The sequence below is a fragment of the Populus nigra genome, chromosome 15 (genome assembly GCF_951802175.1).
Source record: "Populus nigra chromosome 15, ddPopNigr1.1, whole genome shotgun sequence".
Taxonomy (NCBI): Eukaryota; Viridiplantae; Streptophyta; class Magnoliopsida; order Malpighiales; family Salicaceae; genus Populus; species Populus nigra.
In genome coordinates, this window is record NC_084866.1 from 10,900,794 (window position 1) to 10,922,806 (window position 22,013).

Here is a 22,013-nt window from a genome sequence, read left to right on the forward strand (position 1 = left end):
TGCTTTGCATAAGACAGATACTTGGGATCTGGTTCCTCTACCTCCTGGTAAGAGTGTTGTTGGTTGTCGTTGGGTGTATAAGATCAAGACTAATTCTGATGGGTCTATTGAGCGATACAAAGCTAGGCTGGTTGCAAAAGGATACTCTCAACAGTATGGTATGGACTATGAGGAGACATTTGCCCCGGTTGCAAAAATGACTACTATCCGCACTCTTATTGCTGTAGCTTCGGTTCGTCAGTGGCATATTTCTCAGCTTGATGTTAAAAATGCATTCTTGAATGGAGATCTTCAAGAAGAAGTTTATATGGCACCCCCTCCTGGTATTTCACATGACTCTGGATATGTTTGTAAGCTTAAGAAAGCATTATATGGTCTCAAACAAGCACCTCGTGCTTGGTTTGAGAAATTCTCTATTGTGATCACGTCTCTTGGCTTTGTTTCTAGCAGTCATGATTCTGCTCTTTTTATTAAGTGCACTGATGCAGGTCGTATCATTCTGTCTTTATATGTTGATGACATGATTATTACTGGTGATGATATTGATGGTATTTCAGTTTTGAAGACAGAGTTGGCTAGACGATTTGAAATGAAGGATTTGGGTTATCTTCGATATTTCCTGGGTATTGAGGTAGCATACTCACCTAGAGGTTACCTTCTTTCTCAGTCGAAATATGTTGCAGATATTCTTGAGCGGGCTAGACTTACTGATAACAAAACTGTAGATACTCCTATTGAGGTTAACGCAAGGTACTCTTCTTCTGATGGTTTACCTTTGACAGATCCTACTTTATACCGCACTATTGTTGGGAGTTTGGTATATCTCACCATTACTCGTCCAGATATTGCATATGCTGTTCATGTTGTTAGTCAGTTTGTTGCTTCTCCTACTACTGTTCACTGGGCAGCTGTTCTTCGTATTTTGCGATATCTTCGGGGTACAGTTTTTCAGAGTCTTTTACTTTCATCCACCTCTTCCTTGGAGTTGCGTGCATACTCTGATGCTGATCATGGTAGTGATCCCACAGATCGCAAGTCTGTTACCGGGTTCTGTATCTTTTTAGGTGATTCTCTTATTTCTTGGAAGAGCAAGAAACAATCTATTGTTTCTCAATCATCCACCGAAGCAGAATATCGTGCCATGGCATCTACTACCAAAGAGATTGTTTGGTTACGTTGGTTACTTGCTGATATGGGAATTTCCTTTTCTCATCCTACTCCTATGTATTGTGACAACCAGAGTTCTATTCAGATTGCTCATAACTCGGTTTTTCATGAGCGCACTAAGCACATTGAGATCGATTGTCATCTTACTCGTCATCATCTCAAACATGGCACCATTGCTTTGCCTTTTGTTCCTTCTTCCTTGCAGATTGCAGATTTCTTTACTAAGGCGCATTCCATCTCTCGTTTTCGTTTTCTGGTTGGCAAACTCTTGATGCTTGTAGCTGCCGCATCGTGAGTTTGAGGGGAGATGTTAAATAATATTTATGTGGTCTTATTTATTAAGGATAGAATAGTACTTTCAGTTTGACCTATATATACTCTATTTGTATTTAGGTTAAGACTAAGCATTCATAATATACAGATTATTCAGAATTCTAGCCTCCTTTCTCTATTTGATCTCAATTAATTTAACAATATGATCTGTAAGTCAAATCTATACCTCACAAACAATATCAAAATATTCTATCCAAGAAATTTAGATATATGAATATATATTATTTTAAAATTATTAAGCTTTACATAGATGAATATATACTATTTTAAAATTAATGGCGTGAACTGTTATTTTATTTTATTATAAACATAGGAATTGAAAATTTAGTATTAATACCGCGCACTAAAACCACAAAGAACATATCATAAAATTAGTCGATTCTTATTAATTAATTTATTTAATTTTGAAATTTCTACAATCATTTAAGCTAGCAAGTCCTAGATGCTTTACTTCAAAGTGCCTCATGAAAAACATATTCTCAAGCAAATTTAATAGATTTGAAGAGGGAAAGCTAAAGATGTTTTAATAGATTCAATGCATAGTTCCTAAACAAAAACAAAAACATGTTTGCAATCAACAACAATGTCCATACGAGCAATGGTCGTAATGCTCTTAAGCTAAAGGATTCTCGTAAGCTTAACTTCGTCTTCGATTTTTCCATCTTGTAACAACAAACAACTTACATATCATTTAATTTAATTCAAAAGAGTGAACAATAATCTATCACTATGTTTAAATCAATAATTGGAGAATAATTAATACCCATTAAATTAATCATCATTTCTTCAATTCTAACAAATCTAAGTTACAAAATCACTTTCAATTTCTTCAAATGACAAATTAAATCCATTGTACCCAAGCCTCTAACAAACTCTAAAATATAAATTTTATATTAATACACTAAATTTTGACTTATACAACAAGTAAAACACTTAAATATATAAACATATTACAAATAAATTTTAGTAGATTAACTTTAAACATAATGGTTTATAAAATAAATTGATAGGTTTTCTTACTTGACAAAGTGAAGTCTGACAAGAAAATGAACCAAGAAAAAAAAGCTTAGGCCTTAAGAAAGGTGTTGCGCTAGCGTCGAATGATTGTGATGGCCGAATTTATGGGGTTGGATGGAGATTTTAGGAAGAAAAAGAAAGGAAAGAGATTTTCGATTGAAAATTCAAAGAATGGGAGAAAGATTTGACGAGGTTGTGTTTGAAAGGGTTATTGGGTTTAATTTTATTTTAAAATCATCAACAAGATTTTCATTGATTATTTGACATGTAAAAAATACCGATGGAAATACTGATGTATATTTTTTTAATTTTATCATGGTTGGTGGCAGTAAATTTCAATATAATATTTTTCATCGATGATTTTATTTTTAATTTTTTTACAGTGAAACAAACAAATTAAAAGGTTCTGTACTTTTAGGAAAGCTGTTTCACTACTTATATCGAACCAAAAGGCATCTAAGCAAACAATGTTGGCATAATTTTTCTGTAAAGTTAACTTAGGAATCCAATCCTACTTTTCCAACATCTTACAAGAAATTAAAATACGTACACCCATGTTTTTTTATTTTTTTAATCAAATACAAGCAGACAATAACTTGTTTCATGTTGTGTCTCATCCTTTTTTTCAGCTAGTGATACAAAATTATCGTGTGGTGTTTGTGTGGTCCATCGTTAAAGCTAGCTTCTAGCTAGTTCTCCGTCTTCAGACAATGTTTTGTGGTCCAAATATATATTCGTTTTGAGCTACTGGTACAGATATGATCAATTCTATGATCTAAATAATTAACGACCAATTTCTAACTGAAATAATTTATCCAAACAAATAAAAGATATTAGGAAGGGCAATGAAAGAAATTTAATGTTTTGTTTGATATATATTTTACAAATTAATTTTAATTATTTTTAAAAATCTTCACTTGTAGAAAAATTATAAATATATTTAGTTATAACTAAATCAGAAGTTTATTATAAACTATAGTTAAAAATTTGATTTAATTAAAAGTTAAGATTTTTAACAGGATACACATAGACCTCCGATCTAGCAGTAGAAATTAACAAGAAAAATTGAAAATTCCTACCCAGCAAAGAACAGGAGATCAAAAGCCAAAAACAAACTAGAAAAAGGATATCCCACCATGAAACCAGTGCATAGGCCTAAATTATGGTTCAATGACCGAAATTACTCATAGGAAAACGTAGTGGGAATATATATATATATATATATATATATATATATATATATATATATGTTGTTGAAAAGAAACATTAGGTTTGTATTATTGCTGAAAGAAGAAGAAGAGCGCATGATATTCTAATTTGCGGCATAACAGATAGAGAGATTCAACTTATTGGAACAAGAAATGAGACTTGTTTGCCAGAATCTTAAAGAGCGCAGATTCCATTGATTGCCAACTGAACTTTGAAAATCAAAGGAGATTTCTATGGACCATAAGCTGGAGCACTGTAAGATATTTAAATATTCATCCATGGTCCATTACCTGTTTACCCTCTCTTGCTAGAATCCTCATAGTTAATTTGTCGTAAATGAAGAACACTATATAGAGTACTGTAAAATAAGGTATTCATGGAAAAAAAATCAAAATTTTATTATTAAATAATTTCTCATCGAGTAATTCATAACTTAAACAAATATAAAAATTGAACTAATCAAACTAGCAAAATTAAAAAATAAATAAAGAAAAAACAATAAAAATCTTAAATACACTAGGGAATTCAAAATATAAAGAGAAAAAAAAATTAGCCTAAACACACTTTTAAGATCTAATTTAAAAGTTTTAAGAAACTTATCTAGTTATAACCAGGTTTGAAATTTAACATGTAAAATCTCCTATCATAATTCGAACACGTTGAATTGAAAATACCACCCTTTGCAATATTCTAGGTCTCTTTTTAGGCTTAGTCATATTTCATTAATTCATAAAAATCCCTACAATTTTATCCACGTCATCAAATATTTGGGTAAATCCACAGCTGATTTATAGAACCACATAGATCATAATTTGAAACTCTTTTTTGGAATTGATTAGTAGAAGCTAGGTGATTTATCAAATATAAACATGTGTGCATCCATTTCCTAGTATATCACATAATTTACACTTCTCTTCCACTTATTTCACTACTACAATAAATTAATATATATGCATGATTTAAATTTATATTTGTCAGTCTTTTAAGTAATACTTGTACTTTGTGATTCAAAATTCCACAATGACTTCATTATATAGTGATTTTTATTTAGAAGAAAAGGTAAGAATAGTATTGTTTGAACTCCAAATTTCTTACTTATTAAAACTTGAACCATGTATAACAAAATGATTTCAATTCAAGGAATTAAACAATCATGAAATAATTTTATATTATTTTTTAATAAAAAATAATTTTATATAAGTTTCAAATTATAATTAGTCAGCAAGAAAACACCAACACATATATGTTATGTCAGTGAATGAATAGCAACAAAGAAAACTAAATTTAATAATTTAATTTTTTAAATTGATATATTTTTTATTTAATATTAGAGATAAGTAGATGAAATAGCCATAAATTTAAATCTTAACATTTTTTTAATTAAAAAATAAAATGGTAATGGATTTATGTAAGTTTTAATTTTAAAATAAATGCATTTAAAAGTGTATATTATAATTAGAGTTTCAAGTTTAAATGTATTATAATTAATATAAAACTATGTTTAATATATCACTTACCAATCTAAACTTTGAGATACAAAATGATGATTAAACATTTAACTACCTATTCAGAAAATTATTGAGAAGGTCCTCACTTTAAAAATGTAATATGTAATAGGAGTGAGAAAAAAATAAAAAAATTGAAAAAACCGAATCGTGAAAAAAAACCGGTTAAACCGATTAAAATTTTGAAAAAAAATGACTGGTTCGGTTTCGGTTTTATAAGGCTAAAACTGAAAAAACCGAACTAAACCGAACCCAAACCGAAAAAAACTGGAAAAAAACTAAGCTAAACCGGTTTGAACTAGTTTTTATTCTAAAAACCAAACCAAACCGAAACTAATCGATTTAACCTAATTTTGGTTTTTTTAAAAAAAATTAGTTTAGTTATTTTTTTATATAAAAACCTAACAGAAAAAAAAATCACCCCTGATATATAAGTAATCTAGATAATATTAAAGATCGTGCAAATCCTATGAGGGGGCCAATAATATTTTGCAATGTCAGTATTGGGCGGTCATGATCGTATCTCTGTTGAGATAATGTTTCACTTATATTTATCCCGAATTCCAATGAGTCTAATAAGAGTTGAGATCACACGAAGCTTAAGCATTTTATCACGTAATCGAATTGTCAAAGGGGCCCATTTCATGTCTTTTCAACTTTCCACTGGCTAGTGCTCAAGCTAGACAGGAAAGCACGTTTCCAGGACGTTTTCGTTAGTTTTTTTTTTTTAAATAAAATAAAAAATTTTATTTTTTGATTTTAAATTAAATTCCTTTAATGTTGATTATAAAAAAAATTTAAAATAAAAATTTTTATAAAATAATTATTATTACACTTTCAAATGCATTTTTATCCTTAATTTTAGCTTTTATCAAACAGATTTGGTCATAAAATATATTAAAATAAAATATTTTTTATTTTTAAAATTTTATTTTTAACATGTTAATGTCAAAACATTTTAAAAAATAAATTTTTTTTATGTTTTTAAAAACACGAACACGGCATTAAAAACACTCTCTATCAACTGGTTCAAACGTGCCCCACTATAATTAACCCATAAGGGGGTGTGTAGGTCATTCATAATTATCATCTGGGAAGTACTCTGGCCTCTCTTGTTCATGTTAAAGCACTGTCATGATGCAAAGTGTGATAAATCATCCTGATTTTTTATCATGGCAGGGGGAGAAGCAATTTCTTGCACGGTCTTCCAGCCTGTCTTTAGTCGGGAAAATTGTTAATACATGACAAAGATTCTAATCAATGATAAAATGTACAGAAAAGATATATATAGACATGTAGGAAGATCATATTTCATCATTATTAGAGGTGTGGTAACTGGAAGGAAAGCAGAAACCTGCGGGCCTAAGTTGAAGGTAAATACAATTAATCTTAGAGAAAAGAAATATATCATTTATTAGTGGGAAGTAAATGGATGAGAAAGTAAAGAACAACGAGATTTGACACGGAAAATCTGCCCATGTAATTTATTTGTAGAGATTCCAGATAATAAATAACTGCTGAATTGGGTTAATTGTTGTGGTTGTAGTTTGAAAAGAATTATTTTATAAAAAGTATTTTTAGTTGATGTTGGTTTGAAAAAATAAGTGTTTGGTTAAAACTGTGGTTGAAATTGAGGTTGAAGAAGGTAGTTTAATGTGTTTGGTTAATAATGCTTTTAAAATTAAGGTTATAAAATAATTTAAATATATATATATATATATTAATATTGATGATTTTTAATTTAAATATTGTGGATTTAACTATTTCTCTTACATCATGAAATAAATTATACTTTATATAAAATATTTTTTATTATTTCATGAAACCATCTACAATTCCATTACGTATGAAATACATCCGACAAGAACTATAGTTTTCATAATTTTTTTAGTGTGTAAAAATATTAGATAAAATATTATCAGGTATAAATTCATTCTAAACTAGTTTTTTTTTTAAAAAAAAAGGTTATTACACTGTTCACGTGAACAATACAATTCTCTTTCACTGTTTATTGAACAGTGCAATTAACATAAACAGTCCAAGAATAGCAAGGAATCCTTGCTTTTCTTTAACTGCGTTTCCAACGCAAAAAAACAAGTGAGACCCATGAACAATATATTACTTTTTTCTTTAACCAAACAGTTGCAAACTGCGTTTTAATTAAAATACAGTCGCGGCTGCATAACCAAACGGGCTCTAAGTTATATTTTTTTTAGGATTAAAGTTGTAAAAAAAACAGTATAAAGAAATTAACAGGTGATTTAGTGAAAACAACATCTTAATGGATGAATCTAAAATCATGATTTAGATTCTGTTTGATTGCTGGAAAATAGTTTTTTTTAAAAAAAAGTGAATTCTAGAAAAGTAAATTATTTTTGGATATTTGGTAGTGTAATGAAAAATAAATTGAAAAATAATTTTCAGTATTTAATTATATTATAAAAAATAAACTGAAAAATAACTTATTAATATATTTTCAAACATTTCAGACCATATAGCTTGTTGTCTCCATAATAAATATTATGGTCATATATTCTCCCGGTCCCTTCATCTTTCTTCCAAAATGGAATCTCTAGTAACATCGCTTGAAAGTATGGATTGATTATTTTATCATGGAAGCTTAGAAAGAGATGAATTGAACAATGTGTAGACAGAACTTAAGACCCTGCCCGTAAACGAGTCCACATTTTTCTTTTCTTTTTTTTTTAAAAAAAAAAATAGCTCAAACTAGTCCACATTTCCTATTTACCCAGGTTTTCCAACCTTATATCCTATGCAATATGGGCTACAAGAAAAGGCCTACCTGAGCTCTTCTTTCATATTGGGTTTTAAATCGTTCTAAGAAGAATACTCATTTTGTTTTAAAAAATTAAAAAATAGGTTGGAAACGCTGTTAAATCTATGTTTTAAAAAAAAATATATTTTTTTATTAAAAATTAATTTTTTTTATTTGTGGATTATTTTAATCTCAAAAATAATTTTTAAACGTCAAACACGTTCTAAATCTAATAGCTATAGAAAAGGGTGAGAATTTTGTATAACCCCGTACCAGAAGCCTTACTATGCTCATGGATTCTATATAGAACCCAGCAATATTTTCTTGCTTCGAACGGGATTTCTTTCAACTTTTTTTCCTTCTCAACCACTAGTGTCTTCACAATTAATTATCGAACTTGTCTAGTTTCTCGAGAACCTACCTGCATCTTATGCTTTGAACTAGTTATATTAGGAAAATCCTTCCCCTCTACTTCACAAGCTTTGGGTTATTATTTTCTTTTCGAAGGCACAAGAGTAAATTTCACATCATCTTTACTAAACTTGAACAGATTATTACTACATTATGTTTATTTTCATCAACATGCTTGTTAGGTTCTTCGGAATTTTTTAAGTGTGGACATGAAAATCTGTTCTACAAACGAAACTACTAGAAATTCTAGTTGAATTGGGCTACATTAATTAACAAACATTTAAGGACGTTCATTCTGTTTCCAAGGAAGAAGATTGATATAAAAACAAGAAAAAAGTTTATGGAAATCAACATGAGTAGGTGAGAGCTTTATTGCAGGAGTTTAAAGAAATTTGAAGAATTTAGAGAGCAGCAGTAAACATTGCAGGTGTGCTAGCTTTATCAGTATCCTTCTGGCACTGGGGTCCTTACTGCTCAGATTTGTTCTGCATCAAACTCCAGAAATTGATTAAAGATGTCGGTAAATCAATTAGATTGGTACATAAGTTGTTTTAATATTTTTTATGCATGCTCCATATGTTTTTACGAAAATGATACCTATATAACACTCCAATACAAATATTTAAATGTACTGCAAGTTAATTAGAAAATATATATATTATCGTAATCTATTTATCCTTTGATTCAGTCTCTTTGATTATCATCAACAAATATAAGTTTTAATAAACAATGCATGTAAAAAATTTAAACTCATAATATATGTGTTTGTGATAATGTAATTGGGGAAATAACGGGTGATCATTTTCGGTTCGGTTCGGTTTTTATAAAAAAATAACAAAACCGGTTTTTAAATAAAAAAATCAAAACCGATTCAAACCGACTGATTTCGGTTCGGTTAATTTAGAACAAAAACTGGTTCAAACCGACCGGTTCCGGTTTGGCTCTGGGTTTTTGTTATTTGGGTTTGGTTTGGTTTTTTCGGTTTCAAGCTTATAAAACTGAAACCGAACCGAACCGGTCGATTTTAAAAAAATTCTAATTGATTTTTTTTATGATTCAGTTTTTTCAGTTATTTTTTTCCAGTTTTCTCAGTTTTTTAATTTTTATGGTGCCGCTCTATCCTATGTATTTTGGTTCCGTTGCCTGATTTATTCCGGGGCACCTCTAAATAAAGTTTTATAACTAGTTTTAGTGTCTTATAATTTATTTATTTTTTTTTATTTGGATGTCGGATTAATTTACATGTATTTTAATTATTTTTTATCAAACCTGAAATTTAATGATTAGAATTTCTAATGATTATCAATATTAAAAACTTTAGAGTTCGAACCTCTGGAATAACAAGAGGAGCAAACTCTCGATACAGTGTTCTATAATTTGACTATATATCAAGTGGTGTTCCAGACTTGTTGAATGCATCAGGCTAAATTCATCTCGGTAGCTAGTTATTTACAGTATTAGCTTGAATTTAACCTACTTTATATCGTAATAATGTTTCATGCCAATCTTAATATATTGTTATCACCGGATTTACATTTCTTTTCAGTAGTTTTAGCAACCCTTTAAATCATTGACACTCAGTTCAAAGAACTAATCAGAAGTGAAGAAAATTGAGAGAAACATATATCCGTCACCTGCTTGATAGATTCATGAAGAAGCATAGAGAAGTAAATAATATGTTTTTTTTTTCAAGATTTGGAAGCACCGATCGATCATTAAATAGTAGTAAGATTACTGGTGCCGATGAGCAATGAAGTTATATCTTGTTTAATTGCACGCCGTTACAGCTCTCTGAAAACTTACAACCCAACAAATTATCCAGCCTGCCTGCTCTGAGCATAAAAGCTTTACCTCCTTAGCCTTTACACACCTCCCATCAGCCACTGCTATCTAAATATGCCATATTCATCGATCCTAGTTCACAAGCCATGCGCCTTCCTGCCAAAGCATAAACTCCACTAATGCCTAGTCAAACAAAAAATGACCCTTCATGGCCTTCTCTTCTACATCCGTTTGCACTAATTAATGTGAAATCAGCTACAAGATAAACCTAGCTAAGCTCAAAAACTTGTCTGGTGTAACTGTTACTGTTCTGATAAACAGAAGTCATGAGGCCTCTTCTTTCAGTTTTTCTTTTCTTGTTCTCCTTCACCTATCCTTCTTCACAGACTTCTCGGGAATTAATCTTTAACACCAATAGCACAAAAACGTCAAGTAATAGTACTAGGTTCATGACTTTCATAGCTCTTGTTGATCCACTTTGTAAACCCTCACCTTTCTTCTCTCATCGTCACTGGTACTCTTCTCTACTTACCTCTTCTTCTTCTACTACTTCTTTCATTCACATTTACAACACTCTCATTCATGGCTTCTCTGCATCTCTCACCCCGTACCAAGCCAAACACATCAACAGCTCACATGGGGTTCTCTCTTTGTTTCCAGATTCAATCTTTCACCTCCACACAACGCGTTCCCCATCTTTTCTTGGCCTTAATAACTTAAAACTGAAGCTTCTAAACTCTTCAGGATCCAACGTTATTATAGGATTCATGGACACGGGTATTTGGCCCGAACACCCAAGCTTTGCAGATGATGGATTAGAACCCATCCCGGCTCATTGGAGAGGCAAATGCGAAACTGGGTTTGGGTTCAATCAATCAAATTGTAACAAGAAATTAATAGGAGCCCGGTTCTTTTCGGGTGGTTATAGGGCATTGTTTGGACACTTGGATCACCCTGCCAGTGAATATCGGTCACCAAGAGACCATGATGGCCACGGTACACATGTTTCGTCGATTGCTGCTGGAGCTCCAGTTACTGGATCCAGCTTCTATGGGTTTGCTGGCGGGTTGGCCCAAGGCATGGCTCCAAATGCAAGAATTGCGGTTTATAAAGTATGCTGGGTCTCGGGTTGCTTGCTATCGGATATTTGTGCTGCTTTTGAGAAGGCAATTCTAGATGGCGTTAATATCATATCAATATCTCTTGGTTCGTCCCGTTTACCATTTTACCTTGACCTATTATCAATTGTATCACTTCGAGCATTTTCTGGTGGTATATTTGTCGCCTCCTCGGCCGGAAATGAGGGGCCCACCTGGGCAAGCATCACCAATGCTCCACCATGGATCACAACAGTTGGTGCAGGAACAATTGATCGAGACTTCCCGGCAAAATTGCTTCTTGGTAACGGAATAACGATTACGGGAATATCTATCACTCTGACACGAGAAAGCAAATTGACCCGAGGATTTCACCGGCTTTACTTTGGTGGTGAAATCAGCTCGTCTAAATTTAGTTTCTCACGCCAATTAGTCAAGGGCAACATTGTACTCTGCTTGACCACCGGGCACATGCCAAGGATGCTGCTGGGAGCATCACTACTTTCACTTGGAGCTGTAGCTATGGTCATATGTCATGGTAGTATTGACCCCGACGGGATTATCTCGGAACCTCATGTGATCCCAACTATTACCGTCGGCATCTTGGAAGCCAAGTTAATTGAGGATTATATTTTGTCTAGTGATAGTCCTGTGGCAAACATTTCATCTCAGGGAACGGTAGAAAAGCATGCAAAACCAGCACCCGTTGTGGCCGCCTTCTCATCCAGAGGACCCAATTCAGCTGTGCCCGGGATACTGAAACCTGATGTTATAGCTCCCAGTGTGAACATATTAGGGGCATGGACGGACGCCATTGGACCTTCTAGTGTGGCATTAGATAATCGACGGCCACAATTTAACATTATGTCCGGAACTTCCATGGCATGTCCCCACGTATCAGGGGTGGCAGCGATTATCAAATCGGTCCACCCCGATTGGGGTCCGAGTGAAATAAAATCAGCCCTAATGACAACCTCAAATACGCATAAATTGTATTACTACAGAAATGTGTCCTTGTTGAGTTCATCATTGATTCTTGATGAGTCCACAGGGAAGGCTGCTAACCCGTTTGATTTCGGAGCTGGGCATATCCATCCTGAACGAGCACTGGATCCCGGCTTGGTATTTGATTTGGGTTACCAAGATTATATTGATTTTCTATGTGAATTGAATTACACCAAGAACGAGATACATATTATTAGTGGAAAACATGCAAATTGTTCAAATATCGGCAAAGGGCAATTGAATTACCCGGCTATAGTTGTAGCTGCAGAGAAAGTTGGACACAAGGGAGTGAACTTTTATAGGAGGCTGAAGAATGTTAATGAAGTAGGGTCAAGAAAATACAAGGCGAAAGTGGTGGGTCTTAGAGGGTTTTATAAGATTGGTGTGATACCTAAGAAGCTTAAATTTTCCAAGATTGACGAGAAGTTGAGCTTCAAAATTGCTATAAGAAAGGAGAAAGGGGTGGCAAAAAGGAATAGTTTGTGGGTTGGAGCTTTGATTTGGCACGAAATCGGTGGAAAGCATAGGGTTAGGTGCCCCATTGTCATCTTTTGTAGACCAGGTTGATCTCCTGCAATAATGTTACTATGAGTAATCTTTCTTCTATTTATATAATGAAAGAGGATTTCACTTTGCTGGCGATTTGCTATTAAGCCAATTAGGATCAGCTAATGTTTTTATTTTTTGTAATGTTTGCCGCACCTAACATTTAAAAGATTGTAAATTGTAAATAATATATATATATATATATATATGACAGGAAAGAATAATAATGTCATCCTACCCAGATCTCTTACTGAAAGTTGCTGATAGCTTCAAATCTACGAGTTTTTATTTATTAAGTTATTTTAGGTCAAATGATATAATCTTAATTAGTGAATTTATATTAATAGGGTTATAATACTCAAAATTATTTCTTTTTATTTATTTATAAATTGTTTGGCATCCAAATATTGAGAATTCCAGGATGGAATCCCTTATAACTTTCAAAGACTGAGTGATAATACTCAAACATTGCTTTTTATTACTTGAATGATCGAAATTCAAATTGACAACGGATAGAATCCAAATTCAAAACCAAGTCCTTTCGAGGCCCAATGGATCCAGGCCTAACTTGATATCTATAATGATGAATACAATTGTGAGCAATAACAAGGAGAACACAATAAGCAGCCCATCAACAAAAATGAATTTGTGGCATCATCATCTTTTTTTTATTTTATATTTATATCACACTGCCAAGCCCGACTTTTGTTGGGCTCGGCAACGTGTCGAGTTCAAATGTTTTAGCGTAAGCCAGAGATCCACGAGATGATTAGGTTTAAACATTATTAATTTTATAAATTTTTATATAAAATTTTAAAAAATTTAATTTTTAATAAATAAACATAATTAAACAAATTTACACTCTGTCAATACCATTAGATATATTAAAATCATTAATGGCTAAGCCACTTTAGCAGTCCATTTTCAGTATCTTAGATTCAAGCTGAGTATCTCTTGTTCATGATCATCAGCTTGTGGAGACGTATTAAAGCATGTATATTTGAGAAGATTGTTAAAATATTTACCTTCCTTTTATATCTTGTACATGATATATTCACTTGAATAAATATGTAAAACCTACATAAGTTTACACCAGTTGTAATCATAGTCGGTCTCGTTGAAAGAGCCGATTCTTTTTTCTTCTCCTTGTTCTGCTTGTTTTGCTGTCCCTGATTTGATTCTCACCATAAAAGGAAGACATTTATTCTGTAGAGAGCACAAATACAAGATATTCTTTGGAATTTACAATAAACTGTTGGAATCACCAAAAACATCCAAAGATCAAATACGGACACCACTAGCTGAGTGGCGCCGTTTACGATCAAGCTTAACACAGCAGCAAAGGCAGAAGAAAATGTCACAGTTTCCAATCAGAATTTTGAAAACAGGCTATGTTCCCTTTAAGCGAAGAAAGTGTTTTGGTGAATAGAGCCTAAACAAATTGAAGGCTGAGATGAATGATATCATGACCATAAGCACAGATGCTATGTAACCACATGTCAAAGCGCCGCCGATTTGGAAGCAGAATCTTGTGAATCTATTGCACCACTTCATCCATTGAAAGACTTCTGCACCGGTAAGGACTAGAACTGAGTGCTCAAGTGCTGCTGAGTGTGCTGCGAACGTAGTGTACACTGCTAACTGTTTAGCAGATAGAGAACAATAATACACATGAGCATTATTCATATGTGCAACAATGCCAACAAAGCCTAAGTAGAAGAGTCGGGTTTCAATTCATATCCTTCCCTATATTTTATATGAACAATGAAAGAATTTTTATTTTTTTTGCGTCCACTTTTTTTTTTCTTTTTGTTTTTTCAGTTTTATCTTTAACATTTACTTAATTTTTAATTTATTTTTATAAATTATTTTAATTTATTTTCTATAAGATTATTGTAGTTTTAAACAAATGTTTCGATTTTTATTTCTACTTGGTTATATTAGCGTCTATTTTTTTATCATATAATTAAGTAAAAAATAATTTTTTTTAAAAAAATCAAAGTTATTAAACTTAATGGAGTTCATTATCTAGATCGTGAATTTCACGGGTTAAGCTATAAAACTCGAGTCAATTTAATATATCAACATCTTAATATTAAAAAAAAACATCTTAATTTTTTTTAAAATCAAACTACATTCTATACCAATTATTTGGGTTATTATTGAATCTAGTATGTTGATTGAATCACGTTAAAAAAAACTATACATGGTTTAATTTTAAATTTAAACTATTAAAAAATTAGATAAAAAGATTTTTGAATGAAATTTAATAATAAATCAAATAATTTTTTTTATGACATAAGCTCTTTTTTTAAAAGCAAAGGTAAAAATAATTTAGATTTGAGCCTCGTAGTAGCACTACCTACGCTGTAAATTAATTAGTACATCAAAATATGTGGACTTTAGATAAGCCAGCACGTCAATTACAGATACTAATTAATTAAACACTTTGGAAACTTTTTTTTTTTATTTTTTGGTAATCCGGAGTGTTCGGGTCAGCTTACGCGCACCACAACTAATCCCCGGATCCACTGAACACCCTGCAAGCCCAGTAGGCATGTAAGACACCGCGGGGATGACAGGCGTGCACGCAAGGGCTCGAACCCAGGTGACAGAGGCAAGAAAACCTTGCCTCTGCCGCTGGACTACAAGCCCTCGTGGAACACTTTGGAAACTTGGTTGGAAGGCATGTAGGTTAATTTTAGTAATTCTTTTGAAAAATAGCTTCCTAGAGTTGGTATATGTGGCGATATTACAAAAGAAAGCAACAAACTGTAACAAATATAGGGTTAATTCGATGAGGTTTTTAATAAGGATTTATTTGTAAATTGGCACAAACACAAACTAAATTAGTTTCCTAAGGATTGTTGGCAAGCGCTAAGTTGAGAGTTTTATTAAAAAAAAAATTAAATGTTAGAAAAATATTCAAGTTGCAAATAATTTTTAGGTATTACCTAGTTAGCTTGACGAGTCCAAAAAAAATTTGAATAATCAATAAAAATCATGGTTTGATTTAAAAAAAATTCTAGAAAATATTTTTTAATATTAAAATAATAATATATTGAATCGATCATGATTTCATAGCTTAACCTATTAAATCCGCACTTGGATCATGAACTCCAATAAATTTAATAATTTTTTAAAATTAAAAGGAAATATATCTCCATTAAAGTTTTCTAAAACAAAAATTCAATGACACAATTTTTTATATATATAGTCAAATTGTGACCACCAGACAACATACTGTTTCAAATATTTAGAAAAAAAAATAAAATTTGAAAAACATTATTGACTGTTATGTTTTTATATACGCCAACATTTAATATATTTAATTACCTACTAATCAGTTAGTAAATAGATAAGTGATTGAAGATTAACATAATTATCAATCAAAGATGTTGCAAATCAGAGTAAATGCGGAGGGGATCACAGCCCACGAGCCATTAAGTAAAAGGCAGTCGCAAAATAAAAAGGAGCAATAAGTAAAGGTTGCTCGAGTGTGTTTGTTTTAATTTTCGTGGTTGAGATTATGATTAGGTACAATCTATTTATATACCAAACTCAATTATAAAAACTAATTTCTCTTATTTTTTATAATTTTTTTAATGATCCCACATCTAACCTCAATCTCAACCTCAAATACAAACACACACTTATTTACTTCATTTATGGTCCTGTAATTCAGTAATATTTGTCCTTTCTCAATAAAGTTCTTAGTCGAGTTCTTGAAATGACAGTGCCAGTGGTATTCAGTGAGTCTTTTTGACCTTTGAGTAGGGTTCTGTATATCAAGTCAGCACTCAGCAAGTCTGTCTGGGAAAAGATGTACCTGGTCCAATACGCAACAAGCCCAGGACAGATATCTGTAAGATCCCTTGAAGTTTCCTTGACTCCACGCTGACACAGAGCATCTACATAGCTGAAGCAGATTGTAAGCAGCAGCTACAGCATCCACATGCACCAAAACTCTATAAACACAGCGCACGCAAACCAAGCAAAGATCAGCATAATCAAGCAAGAAGGTGAATGTTTAGAATACGTTAAGAATTAACTATAAATACTGGTAAATATTTAGAGTTGATAAGGAAAAGAGAACTTACACAAGAGCGTGCAAGTCCTTGTAGGTAACTTCCTTTTCATAGACTATTACAAACTTGGTTTGAGAATCTAAACCTACTAAACAAGCTGTTGAAGCTAAGAGCAATATAGCCATACCTCTTAGAATAGCCTCTATTTTGGCTATCTCCAGCGCCATTCTCTCGACTATATATATATCAAATAATCTCTGCTCTGCTCTGCTCTGAATCCTCCTCCTGTAAGACCTTTTGTAGGGCTTCCAGATGTGTGAGAGAGAGAGGGAGGGAGAGAGACTATCGGTTTGTGGATGCCCACGAGTACACACTGAATGCATTAAATGCTGGGTTTTTTTTTCTTATGTTTTTGGCTATGGCCCCGATTGTATATTTATGTTTGATACATGCACACCAAAGAAAGGTTCTATACTGAGCATTGTTGAGATGTTAAATCCATCCTAGAAAAGGTTTATACATAAGGAATATATATATATATATATATATATATATATATATATATATATATATATATTCCTTATGTATAAACCTTTTCTAGGATATATATATAAAACAAATAATTGGTTAAAAATAATTTAATTGATTTGCTTTTTTAAGTTCTCACAAATGAAACCATGTTCTCCTATAAGGAATTTTTTTTCTATTTTATTACTTGATTGATGTTCTTTTTAACTAAACCATACTGAAATAATAAATCATGAATGATGTAGAAAATATACAGATATACTAAATAGTCAAAATAACAAGGCAAAGCCTCATGCTAAATAATTAATGTTTAAATAAAAAATATTTCTTTATTTCTATATTAATTTTCAATTCTACTTGGGCTTTGAATCATTTTGAAAAACAAACTATAAGAAGATTTTATCAAGTTCTTTTCATTAAAAAATGAAGTCGCTCCAATTTAATTATAAAGTAATATGTTTGGTATTTAATTATTTTAATTCAGAAATTTAAACTATCGTCGTGTAAGGTTTTTATGTATTATATTATTTTCTAACATAAAATTAAATATTTTAAAATACATAAAATAGTTATGTGTATACATTTTCCTTATTGATTTAAAATCAAAATAAAACGCTTTTCCTAATGGTTAGACACAAGTTTTGAACTGGTAGGCAATGGATATGGTTCGTAATAAAAACTCCTAAACATTAATTTAATCTCTCCTCACTCCTTTTTTTTTTTTTTTAACATTGTACTGTATTTGATATAGATAGCATATTCTAGTTCCAAATTTCATGTAATTCTTTAGCATTGTTATTAAATTTAAAAATATACTTGTTTTGAATTTATTTATTTTTATTTAAATATTTTTTTTAATGTATCTCTTGTTTATCTTAGAAAACATAAGATTTTTAACTAGAATTATTATTCCTATTAAAAAAACATTTTATGATTTTTATAACAAGTTAATAAAAAATCAAAATAATATGTGCATGTTTTATGTGTTAATGAAAGCTAAAAAATATATATATGTGTGATAAAATCATGTTTAAAATCTATTTAAAAACTTTAAGAATAGAAAAACAACTTGAATTGAATTTTCATGAACAATTTATTATTTGTAATATTATTTTCATATTATATAATAATTGAAAAAAAATATTAAAATTCTAATAAAAATAAAAATTTATAATAATATTTGAAAACTATATCAAAACTGAAAAGTAAATGAATCTATAAAAAATATTTCGGAGTGCCAAAAAACACTTAAGAAAAAAAAAACCTAAGATAAAAAAAGAAAAGGTTAGAAAGGAATCAAACCTACCACCTGGCCCAATATTATTAGGCCGAACCCACACACCTCACTCTAATTTTTTTTTATTAAGGTCGTTAAAAAAAATATTGCCTCATCTAACTATCAAAACCATTTTTTTAAAGTTTAGATACACATGCTTACCAACTAAGCTACAATACAAAATTATTATCATATAACTTGAACAAATATATTAATATTTTCACTATTTATATAAATAATAAAATATCATAAAGAATTCTATTATTTTTAAGTAGTAGGAAATGGATAAATTAAAACAAATGCACAAACATGTGGATTACTTCCATTATATTTACGTGTATTTTAGAATTTTAACATAGATTTATAAAAGTTTTGAGAAAATAACATATATTAGAAAGGTATTAGAAAAATAGCACAATTTAAATACAATCTCTATTTAAAATAACAATAGTTCCAAAAACCATGCCCCCTTAATTTTAATTAATGTGAATAAAAAGTTAACCCAAAATTTTATGAAGATTCAATAGCCAAGAAATGAGATTCAAGATCTAATGGCCTAGAAAAATTGGATTACTAAGAATACACCGTAGATTTGTTTTCAACACATTTAATACCGTTATAAAGATCTTGATTAGATGAGTTTAATCATACTTGAAAGATCATCAAATATAGTTGTACTTTGCTAGGAGTTTTGTTCGGTATTAATTTAGGGTTAATTACAATCTCATTTGGTGTTCTTTTAATATATAGTTAAAATCATCTCGTTAAGATCTTTCTAAAAATATATTCTTTTTTTTCTTCCCTTATTTTTCTTTCCTCCACATCATCCTATCTCTTCTTTCTTACTTGGTCATTAGATCCTAAATCATATATTTTGGCTATTAGATATTCATAAAAATCTCAGTTGAGTTTTGTTTAAGTTAATTAATTTGAAAAAAATAGTATTTTGAAACATTCACTTAACAATTATTATTTTAAATAGTAGTTATGTAGAAAATATATTTTGAGACATGATTATTTTAAATAACAACTATATATAAAAACAATATTTTAATACGTGATTGTGTTCAAAATTACACTATTTTTCAAAAAAAAATTCAACCACTATTATTATCCCAAAACTTTTAGGAAAGTATTCTATTTTTGTTATAAAAAAAAAAAAAAACCAATCCTAAATGCACTACAGGGTGTTAAGTTGGGTCGATGGCTACTCCCAACTGTCTGCATTAATGCCAGGAGTCCATCTCATATTCAGCTTTTGAGAAAATGTCGAAACTATCCTCATCGATCCTGGCTCTAGAGGATAGGAAGAAAATGACATGTCATTGTAGATAGAATAGATTGGACATAAAATTTGCATTTAATCTCATTACCAAGTTGCTTTCTGCCACAACAGTTCTAAGTGTAGCATTAATCTCTGTATTTGAAATAATTCTTTATACGCTGGTATCGGCTATAATTCATAAGAATATTTTGGACGCTATAAATAACTATTTATTAAATAAGTATAGTTATTGTTATTTTTTAAAGTGTTTTTTATTTATAAATATATTAAAATAATTTTTTTTTATTTTTTTAAAATTATTGTTGACATCAGTATATCAAAATTATATCAAAATGATCCGAAAACACTAAAAAATATATTAATTTAAAGTAAAGAAAAAAATAAAATAAAAATTTTAATTTTTTTAAAAACACTTTCCAAACATAAAAATAAACAGAAACAAATTTAGTGAAAAGTTAAAGGGTTTGTACAAGATATCATATGTACTCTAGAAATCCATAGGATCATAAAAACAATATTTTTAGAGTGTAAAAAATTATATATTTAATTCTCATGAATATTTTTCTGTTGTCGTTAAACTAGGAGAATAAAAACTATATTTTTTTATGGGTTAAAATTTATATATAAAAACCTACCTTTATTAAAAGTTATATCGATCCTTATATCTATTTTTTTTTCTTTCAATTAAGAGACAACGTGTTAGTCACCTATGCATTTAACCAATAAAAATGGGTTAATGGCATGTTTGCCATTATATTCTTCCTTTTTTTTTGGAATTTTTCAAAGTAAAAAATCTTGTGTAGATTCTATTCATCTAATTTTGTTAAATCCTATGATCCTTATCAAGAATTTGTATCGATAAGATCAATAATATAAAAATAAAACTATATATATAGATAAAAAGTTTTTTAAAAATTTTAAAAATCCAAACTAATAAATTTTATCATCCAATTAAAAATAATAAAGTGAGGATTTAGTCACAAATGTTAAAAATTTTATATTTAAAAAAGATGTAAAAAAGAGAAATTGAAAGATATAATGTAATAACAAAAACAAAGAAAAACAATACTACTAAACCCATATTATTTATATAAAAAATCATATTTATTTTTATTTACCTATAATAATCATAAGTATCGCAAAAACACAATTAACCATAAAAAATAAATTGGTATTCCAAAAAAAAAAAACAAATACCTGAAATAAAAGAGCAGGCTAGGTGTGCCTACTTGGGTTGCCCGACGTTTCTGGGCATTTAAAAAGCCCTAGAACGTGGGCATGAGGTAGAGCCACGTGCCTAAGCTAGCTTATGACAACTTAAAATGTAGAGCCGAAGGGAAAAAGAAAAAAAAAAAACTTGCTTTGAAAATGAAATTAATGCAAATAAAATGAATCACAGGACAACCCATTAATGGTCTTCTAACTCTATCTACACTCTAATTTCTAGCCACCATATTTATTAGACCAAGATTTATAGTTCTCCTCTAAAAGAAATTCTTATTCACAGTATGAGGTTGGTCACTATTAGATTTAATAGTTTTTTTTTATTGGTATTTACGCTAATAGTTGTCGGTATGTATGTTATCGACAGATTTACGGACAGAAACAGTTCATTGGAAAAACTCTTGTCTATAATTTATGAATTGTCAGTGAGCATGTCAGTAATAAATATACCGATAGATTTATTGATTGATAAAGCACCTAAAAAAAATCTACCTGCTTTATTCCGTGGTAAATTTAATATATCACCAACAAGAAAACCATATGTAATACCATCAATGTTTTTATTTGTCCGTCAGTATATTCATAAATAAATATAACATGTTATCAACAAAATATCATATATTATTCTATCAGTGTGTTAATAGTAGCGGTGACATTTACAATAATTGTTTTTCAACTTTCTAAGATATATTGATGGTCTAGTTCCGTCGGTAAACCTATCATAATAATAACATTTGCAATAATTATTTTTTAACTCTTTGGAATGTACTAATGGAGTTGTGCAATCAGTAACCCTGTCAATAACCCTGTCAATAATATATATA

At 30.4% G+C, this 22,013-nt stretch overlaps 2 protein-coding genes across 2 annotated transcripts; one reads left to right on the forward strand and one right to left on the reverse strand.

Annotated features, from left to right (window-relative positions):
* The first annotated feature begins 10,526 nt into the window (after positions 1-10,526).
* LOC133674710 (subtilisin-like protease SBT1.5) lies at positions 10,527-12,869 on the forward strand. Its single transcript, XM_062095920.1, has one exon. The coding sequence runs from the start codon at positions 10,527-10,529 to the stop codon at positions 12,867-12,869; it is 2,343 nt and encodes a 780-aa protein (XP_061951904.1).
* Positions 12,870-14,021: 1,152 nt separating this feature from the next.
* Positions 14,022-17,281, reverse strand: LOC133674362 (CASP-like protein 2C1). Its single transcript, XM_062095417.1, has 3 exons — positions 16,949-17,281; positions 16,678-16,816; positions 14,022-14,489 (listed from the first exon to the last, which is right to left on the reverse strand). Exons 1-3 carry the CDS (start codon positions 17,257-17,259, stop codon positions 14,238-14,240), a joined length of 702 nt encoding a protein of 233 aa, XP_061951401.1. The 5' UTR covers positions 17,260-17,281; the 3' UTR covers positions 14,022-14,237.
* Positions 17,282-22,013: the final 4,732 nt, after the last annotated feature.